Raw genomic sequence first — 9,322 nt, 5'->3', positions numbered from 1 at the left:
TAGATCAAACTACATCAGAGAAACAATGGAGAAAACTTACCCCTTCTAGAGCCTCTCAAGAATGGGAAGTAGTTCAGGAAATTTGTACCCAAAAACTGCAAGGGGAAAACTAGCCTTATTTAGAATAACAACAAAACAAACAAAAAACAACCAACAAAAAAACCCACAACCAAAACAAACCAACCAGGAAAAAAAAAAACAACAAAACACAGACAACCCTCAAGCCTCCTCTTATCATGAAATGAACTATGAAAGTAAGGAAAAAGTTATCAAGTTATAGGATCATCATTATTAACATCCACACTACTGAGAAAACAAATGTTACTGCTGTTTACTATCAGGTGACTAAAACAGTTTGTTTTGTTGTTTTTTTTTTTTTTCCTTTTTGCAAAAGATTAGTGGAAGCTCTTGAAAGATGCAGATTGGCTAAGAAGCAGAAGACATTATCAGAGGTTCAAAGCAACACAGAGGACAAGAAAAAGGACTTCCGAACAACAAAACACTGTCACAATTCACTGCAAAAGACAACTTCGTAATTGCAGAGCGGAGCTTTGCTGCGCAGGAGGCACACAGAGAAATCAACAGGGACGTACAAAATTAGAAAATGGAGTTACATAGGAGCATATTTTTAGACAGTTTTTTTTGTAAAAATTGCAACTCTCTCCTACTGCATGCACTTCAGTCAGAGTCATCAGCTGTGGTATGAATGTCACCAGCAGAACCTCAGCCACAGTTCTTCCAGTCTGTTCCACAGAACAGCATCATGTGTTCATTTCTCTGACATCAAAACAAAATTCTGTCATGCCATTTCAGCTTCCAAAAAGTGGTGGTGGGAACTGTGAGAAAAGACTAATTGTAGAAATTATGTAACAAGTTCACTTGGACAGCTCCTTGATTTGTAGGCCTGATCCCTCAAATTAGTCATGTATTGGTAATAAAATTTATAATTAAAATATACAACATGTTTGCCAGAACTATGATATAGTCTATTTGTTCCTGTCATTTACCATTCATCATTCTATTCAAAATAAACACAATTTGCAGTGTTTGCAAAGCCAGTACCCACTAAGTGACCTAGAGGACTATCCTGTTAGTACTATCTTGCATGGCACACCACAGAAAGCTGCACAGAGAACTAGAAAAGAAAGGCATCTAAACAAGATCTCATTTCCTCAGTAGATGTACAAATTATCTCCCCAAAACGCCCTTAGAGACTGCCATTCAGATAGTCTCATGTACTGCTCAGAAATGGCAGAAAGCCTCTTGACTACTGCCTGCCAGCTATGCTGACTAAAACACAGCACGCAATTATAATCTGAAGGAGGTTTTGCTTAGTTGCCTCAGACTTTCAAGTTACCAATTGTTGATCAGCCTCTAAAACACAGCCCTCACTGTTACCCTGCAGTTGCTTAGCTGACAGTCAAAACAGCTGTCATCTACGTTTCACATGTCCAATAAAATACTTTATCACCCATAATAATAAAGGCAAGCACAGCCTCCTAGAATACAGTCACTGACACCACTAATTCCTTCCAGGCCAGTTGTGCTTACCCATCCCTCGTCTTTTCCTTAGAGGAAACAGGTGAAAGTCTTGGCAAATTCTCATTTCCCAGCCAGTGGAATACAACAGCTGATTTGCTGATACCAAAGTTGTTAATGATTGACTGCTAATAACCAAGTGCTGTAAATCTCCAGAAGGGAATGTTCACATGCTGAATGGATGAGAAGCATTTTACTAATATCCAGCAGCTCTGAAATAAACCCTACACAGAAGTAAAAAAATATGCCTTTGGTTATCTTGATACTTTGCAAGTCTACATAGTCCTCTCTCACCACCCAGTACTTGCTTTTCAGAAATAGCACTGTGTAAACATGATGCTAGTGCAAGAAAAGTTCTCTACGAAGCAGCTTCCTCCGTTTTCATTTTCCTCCTTGTTCACACTTGCCTTTATCCACCTTTTGTTAGCTTCCATCTTTCATCTATATCCCAGTGCGGTTTTCCACAAAACATAGGTTGAAATCCACACAATAGGACTTTCTCAGTTCTATTTGAATAAGCATACCAAGAAGTCTTACAAGGAAGCTACACCGTGTATAACTTCACACAGCTCCAAATACATCCCCCTTAGGAACTTTTTTTTTTTTCTGATTCCAGAAGACCTGTTTCTCTTTGTGCTTCTGTTAGCCATTAGCATTAGCTCTTCTAGCATTAGGATGCATAAATAAGAAAACAGAGCAGTTTTACAGTTATTCTGAATTTCAAGTATGAAAAAGAACAGAAATATGATACAATATCCTATTAATATTATGATTTCCCCATGCAGCACAGTCTACTACCCACTGCTGCATCCTGCTCTGGTGCAGCTATCAGTAGCATTTTCAACAAATGGTGCTCATATGTTTTCTGTCCTCAGTTCAGACAAACACTTGTCCTGGCCATTTGCTGCCAGCAATTTTACACCAAAAAAACATAACCCAGCATTACTGTGTGATAGTGCAAAGATCATTTTGTGTTCTGAGTAAGTCATTCAGCCTTTGTGACCACATTGCTTCCTTTCCCCCATTTTTCAGGATGGTCTAATACCTTGGATACTCATATAATGCAGCTTAATTTTTACCCTTGGTTCTTTCTAAATTACAAATTTAGTTTCCTTTTGACTAAATGTTCCCAATTTCTACTCACACAAGCTGTGAAACAAGGGATCATTATATTTAACAACTTTGTTTCCAATCTGGCAGTATTTTTAGACAAAGTAGAGAAAATAGCAGTAAGAAGAAATATTTCCAAGGTTACCGGTATTCTTCATTTAAAAACACTTTAATCTTTCTTGTTTTGAATTATAATTATGCATTACAAAGCTTGTACAACAACTACAGGCCATTACTGTGAAATTAAAATTTAAACTTTTCAATGGTGTCTACAACAGATGAGTGGTGATGCTTTATATTAAATTGGGAAAATTCAAGATATTTTTGTTCCAATACAGACATGCATGACTGAATCTTAGAGTATGAAACATAAACCATACTTATATTAGTACCTCACTGGTTGCAGATTTCTGCAGGAGTATTAGTAGAACCATTTTTTTGTATAACTGGGAGATATCATTAAATGGAAATGGCATACAGAGTAATAAAGAAATTTCCTACACAGATGCGTATGCTTATCTATCAGTGTGGTTCTAAACCAGAAGTTCCTAATTTCCTCAACTCTTCTGCAGTAAAAAATGAAAGATGTGATCCTCATACGATGCTGCACAGCAACAGGATAGTTTTCATCTACAATATGCTCAGGTCATTTATAAACATTAAATAAGTAGCTATACCAAAATGTAAATTTACCATATTTAATAATATAAAAATTACTAGAACATCATCTGACCCTTTTTTAATTAGATTTAAGAAACTGTCACTAACAAATTACAGACAACAGGAAAATCAGTCTCTGCAGCAAGCACTTCAGTGTGCAGCACTTAAGGATGAAAGAAGGCACAGACAGAAAAGGAAGCAAAATTATGAGTAAAACTTTGTGATGATCAAACAGTAGTAATCACTATCAGATTAAAATGATAACGTATTGTGCTCACTTTTCATGGATTTAAAAGGTTTTACAAAATACCAAATGGTTAAAGATCAGGCACAACAATATTTATGCAGAAGTCTTTTAGCCCTGTGTTTTCCTTACAAAAGTTGGGTATCAAGGTGTTATTGACATATTTTATTTTCCTAACAAAATACGTTATTTCCATTAAAATCAATGTGATTCTTCAAGATGTGCCTTACAGATAGTCTCCTGTGTGAACATATATCAAAACCAGTAATTTTGACTAGCAAAGTCTGTTCATAAAGCACAGCTTCCTCACAAACACAAAAATTGTAAGCAACAGAGCAAATCCAGATCTGACCTATGCCCTTTGGCCAGTCAGAATCCAGATGAAAGTTTTGAAACAATGACAAAGAAAGATAGGTCAGGGCATTCCCAAGCATTAAACATCAGAAAAATAAGTTACCATAAAAAGCAACAATTGCTTCTTATCTGTATATTTACCTGTACAGATGAAGCCCACTTTGTGATTAACTAGCAATTAGCATCAGAAGACATTAGCCTGATATGACAGCTAAGTGGCCATCTGCAAAACTTTCTAACAAATATCTCTACCTCAAGCTAATGCTCATCAGGGATATATTGTGGGGTTTAGTTTCTTTTTACAAAACAGGACCTTCAAAAGCAGAGAAAATTCAGAAGTGGATAGCATAACTTGATTTGCATGATAACTTGCTTTCCCCAGCTGTCTACCCTTTCCAACAATTTTGGCTAACAAGGAGCCGAGCTGCTTACAAATTGCCTTTAAACTGCACTCTACAGCATGGTATGTCACTCTAATATAAAGTCAGCTGAAAAGCTCGGTTCAACCTTAGCAGCTCTCTCAAGCTAAAATTTTCCAGTTCATATATTGGATTACTTACACTGATTCAAACAGTCACTACAAATGACTATAATGACCTAACGTGTTACTGTCCTCTGCTGAAGTTATTGCGTTCACAGCTTAGTTAGCAGAATGAATCATCTGCAAGCTCTTAAAACATTTCGTGCAAAGATATGTGGATAAACTCAAACTACACTCAGCAGCACCACAGGCTGCTAGTTGACATTGCATTGAGTGAGCAAGGGAGCTTTCTGATTGTTCTCCTGGCTCCACAATGAGGGCAAGAAACTTAACTGAAGACTAGTAAACTTAGAGTTTAGAAACCCAGAAACATCAAGTCTAGCACAGATGATTTTGCAATCAATTTTTTTACTGCAGCCTGAAACACTGTTTTAGAATTTGTAAGACAAGTGACCTGGTTTTGTTATCCAAGAACATGGAGAGATATTGCTCACAGTTCTTCCATAAGGCCGTTTTATCAATGGAGAAGGCATACCTTTTCTCTAGACACCTTCAAGCAACATTTCGTCTGTTCTCTGAAGCACAGTTTCAATACTGTTTCTCTAACTTTCTGTAACCTTAGAAAAATGCTTCCCCACAGCAGAAGATGACATCTTATTTTCCTATCATGTCAGAGACTTACTATATCAAAAACAAAGATTTAAACTGTGTTGGATTTGAGTAATCTAATTGATCGTTCCTATCCACAGAATCCATGAAGGATGCTTCTTGAGAGACCTCATAGACCACTTTGCTCCCTACACACACAGGCTAAAGAATCTGAAGTCATTCAGAGTTCATGCATACCCCAGAGGATTTTGATGGCAAAACCACAGCTGCACTTCAATTACGTAAGCAACATGTGTATTATTCATCTACACAGATTTTAAAAGACTACTTACTATAGTGATATTAATTAAAAATAACAAAGAAAGGGTACACACCGGCCAAGATTGTGAGTTACCTATGAACACGGAAATGTGCAAAAGGTGAATTATTATTACATTCTCTCATCAATATGATCCACTAGCCCAGCAAATCTTGGAAAATGAACAGGATTACTTGGTACCTTAAAAACATTTAAGCTTCACAGTATAGGCAGAATACATAAAGTTTACTGTTTCTATATTAAGGGCAGGTAAACAGGAACAAAAAGATGATTTGGAATCAGCTAAACAGTGAATCTTAAAGGGGGGAAAAAAGAAGAACTAAAAAATCAAAGCCTGGAGGATTGCTATTTTAACTATTGTTATTGGCTTCGCTAAAATTGATGCCAATATGATTTTAACCACTCTGAACCAGGCAGCTATTTCACTTTTACATTCTGGCCAAGCTTACACATGATTCTGGAAGCTAATGACTTTGTATCCGCGAGCCTCTTTTTTTTTATTTTCTCTTTTTGTTCTAAAAGGAACAAATGGGGCAAAGTCTTTTTCATCCCACCATGTGGCCTAGAGATGTTTTTTCTTTCTCAAATTTGCCTGAAGCTGGTCAGAGAAAACCTTGAATTGGGGGGAGTATCTGTTCAGTGAAGTAAGGCTCATTTGAATGACATTGCCTATTTGGGTAGGCAGCAATGGTTCATTGACAGTGACCACAACCATCTTCCAGCATAAACACATCTTCCATTTCATCTCTGCCCCATTTCTGATTGGCTTTAAAATGATGACACCCAGGTTGATTTAGCCTTGTTTATACATTATAACAACCCCTAATATCCATTACGTAATAACTATTCCACAATGACCTGCTTGGTGGACAGTTTTATTTCACATGAAGGGCAACTTTGTGTTGTTTAGTTTAGTCTGAGGTAGATTACCCTAAACCACAAAAAGTCACTTGGACTAGAACATGTATCCACAAGGCAAGTCAGTGCAGAATAGCTACTGCATTTTAAATTCCCATCTAAGCTTATTTCACAATAGCTTCACTTAAAAAGTACTTAACAAACAGACAACGGGGGGTGGTGAATATAAGGGTTAAAACAGTAAACTGCAGATGATTGCTGTAACCACCTTTCAGGATAACATTGTTTGTGGAGGAAACAAAGCCACCTTGTGCTAGGCAAGAAAAAGTGAGATTGTACAGAGATTTTTGAAAGCTCATTTAATATGTTGGGGTTTGGGGTTTTTTTGGTACTTTTATAAAATATGTGAAGTTATATTGTCATTATATGATATATGGAAAAATTATGGACACGTGCTCATATACAGCATACCCCCCACTTTTCTTTCAATTATTACTAGTCATTGAGATACACTACTTCGACATTAACAGGGAACTCTCCATTAATACACCTCATAATCTTTTCCTGTTTGCTCATATAATGACATGTAACATTGGTTTCTGAAATAATTGTTTCTTTAATAATTGTGCTGCTCTTTTCTTGCACAAGTATGAGGCAGGTTAGTATTCATTCATTTTAATGCAAAGCCTTCTACATATAAGATACACCCATTTGAAACTGTGGGGACAACTTCAACCCTGAAGACTTACTTTCAGTACATTACACTAGTAAGAAGTTGACCTGTCATTAGATCAATGATACAAGTTGCAAAAAAGAAAAAAGTATGGAGGTATAAATCTCCTTATTAAGATACCTCATTTTTTTCCCCTAGGGCATCCCTATATTAAAGTGCTACAATAGAAAGGCTTTGCCTGCCTCTATGTGCGAGGCCAAGTACAAAATCACCTGGAAGAGTTTTTCCAGTCTTAAGTGGTCACTTGAAGCTCCATAGTAATTTCTGCCAACTCAGTGGCCACTTTACAGACCTGTTTGCCTTTCCAGCTCAGCGACTAACTACAACACAGGGCAAGTACACAGTGTCATCAAGGCAGGCAGCACCAGGACCTGAGCCCCATCCCAGGGGAGCTCTGGCTCTTCAGTTATTCATCCTCCTACAGCCTGTTCTTTAAGTAAAAATGCCTCTTCATCTGTATTCAAGCATAGCAAGAGTATGTACATAGTAATTACAACATCATATCTTACAGAACAGCAACTTTACTGGAATTTTAAGAACAGCTATAATACAGCCTTATATTGCACTAATGAACAAAATCTCACCCACTAGAACATGCAAGGAGCAAGTATCTCAAAAAAAAAAAAAAAACAATCCTCACGAGCTGCAAGTGCCATTTCCTAGCCCCTGAGGAAATGAGCCACCCACCTCACCCACACAGGCAGGACCCAAGATGGGAGACCCCGGGCCCACAGACCCACTGGCCGCTCCCTGCGATATGGGTGTGAGAAAACTGTGCACCTGCTGCCAACAGAAAGCCACTAACGGGCCGAGGCCTTGCCCATCTCCTCACAACCCGGCAACGCTCCCCAGCACTGCGCTTGGAGTACGTCGCTTTAAGCGGCGAGCCGCAGCGTTTCCTTGTTTCAGGCCTGCGCGCATGCGCACGGAAGGGCTGGGGCGGGGCCCTTGTTTGCCCCGTAACGAGCGTGCACGAGCGCTCGAGGCGCGGTTCAAGGTGAGTGGGATTGCTTCGCGGCTGGCGCGCGGTGACGTCAGCGGGGGCGGCATGCACGGGGGGCCCAGCCTCGAACCGTCTCCGCGCGGCCTCCCGTGCGCCGGGCGTGGCGGGGATGGGAGAGGGGTGGTGGCGGCGGCGGCGGCGCGGCCCCGACCGGGCAGAGCGGGGCCTCAGGGGACGGACCCGTGGGCGCTCGCCGTCCTCGTCGAGATGAGGTTGCCCCGGTGCCAGGTGTCAACCCGGGAGCGCCTGCGGCCTCGTTTCGCGCGGCGGGGAGCTTGGCAGCGCCCTCCGAGCCCTCCCTGACAGGACAGGGCCCCTGCCTTCCTTCCCAGGAGTTATTTCCTCAGGGATTCGTGCCTCGTCGTTGCAGGGTAGGTGGGGGAACAGGTTTGACAGGTTGGAAGAGACTATTGGGATTGCTTGATGTCTAGAAAAGGAGCATGAATCTAGCGTTACTGAGCCCCTCGCATCAAACCATGGCCCGGGGTGGTGGAGGAATCCCAGAGGAAAGGAGTCCTCCTCAGCACCCAGATCAGGGCCGCTGCGCAGCTTGTAAAACCAAACATCCTTCATGGCTTCTGACCTTTCTCGCTTTCTCTCTCCTATGTTATTCTACCTGCAGCTTCTGAAACTGATATTGAACCATCTGCAAGACAGTCTCCAGTGGCTCTTCCACCTTTGACGGCAGTGATTTCTAACTTGGTCTTTGGTCATACCTAGGAAAGTGGATAATCAGTACATTCTCTGGGATTGCTGTCATGTGGGAGCCTGCATACTGCATCACTGACTTCTCAGAAAAATGTCAGGTGATGCTCCTGCCTTTATGGGAGCAATCTGCATTCTTGTGTTCATTCCTGACTTGAAATTCTGCTGAGAAAAAATAGGCATTGCTGTTAGTATTTTTAAACAATTTTCAGCAACTCCAATACAATGCAACTACTTAGGTACCACCTCCTGGGATTTTTTTTTACTGAGAACTTTCAGCTTTTTTGACACCTAGATCTAAAAAAGTAAACTTTATACAATCCTATTGTGTGTAGATATGAGAGTGTATATTTACTGGAACTTTTGCTCTGTGTGTCAGTCAAATTTGATAAAAAGCTCAGAGATAGTAGGCTTCTTGGAATATAAAAAAAAAGAAAGAAAAAGATGGCTGGATCAAGATCCTACTATTATTGTCATTCTACCTTTTTCACCTCTTTCTTTCTTGAGGGAAAGACTGCAGCCTGCCCTCAACCCTTATAGCGTGTCACAGAATCCGCATGGAGAAAACACTATGGGAGGAACTTCACACCAGAGAATTCAGTAATGAGACATGAAACATTAGGAAATCTGGATTTATTAGTTCAGTTTAAGAAAGTATTTAACTTTTTATGGCATACATTTTTCTCCATTCATGATAGTCAGTATTG

At 39.9% G+C, this 9,322-nt stretch overlaps 1 protein-coding gene across 13 annotated transcripts in view; it reads left to right on the top strand.

The window, feature by feature from the left end:
• The first annotated feature begins 7,846 nt into the window (after positions 1-7,846).
• The window catches only part of PTGR2 (prostaglandin reductase 2), a 35,954-nt gene continuing 34,478 nt past the window's right edge, over positions 7,847-9,322 (top strand). For 10 of the 13 annotated variants that reach the window (XR_008577236.1, XR_008577235.1, XM_054826177.1 and 7 more), the window contains exons 1-2: positions 8,084-8,281; positions 8,533-8,716. Coding sequence is in view for 9 of the 13 variants with exons in the window: in XM_054826177.1 (XP_054682152.1) it covers positions 8,710-8,716 (7 nt within the window). In the remaining 4 variants the exon portion in view is untranslated. Of the gene's footprint in view, positions 7,905-8,022; positions 8,282-8,532; positions 8,717-9,322 lie in introns of those variants that run through there. The other 3 variants (XM_054826175.1, XM_054826180.1, XM_054826185.1) reach the window with 3 other exon arrangements.

The sequence above is a fragment of the Grus americana genome, chromosome 5, assembly GCF_028858705.1.
Source record: "Grus americana isolate bGruAme1 chromosome 5, bGruAme1.mat, whole genome shotgun sequence".
Taxonomy (NCBI): Eukaryota; Metazoa; Chordata; class Aves; order Gruiformes; family Gruidae; genus Grus; species Grus americana.
This window is presented reverse-complemented; position numbering and strand designations above follow the sequence as displayed.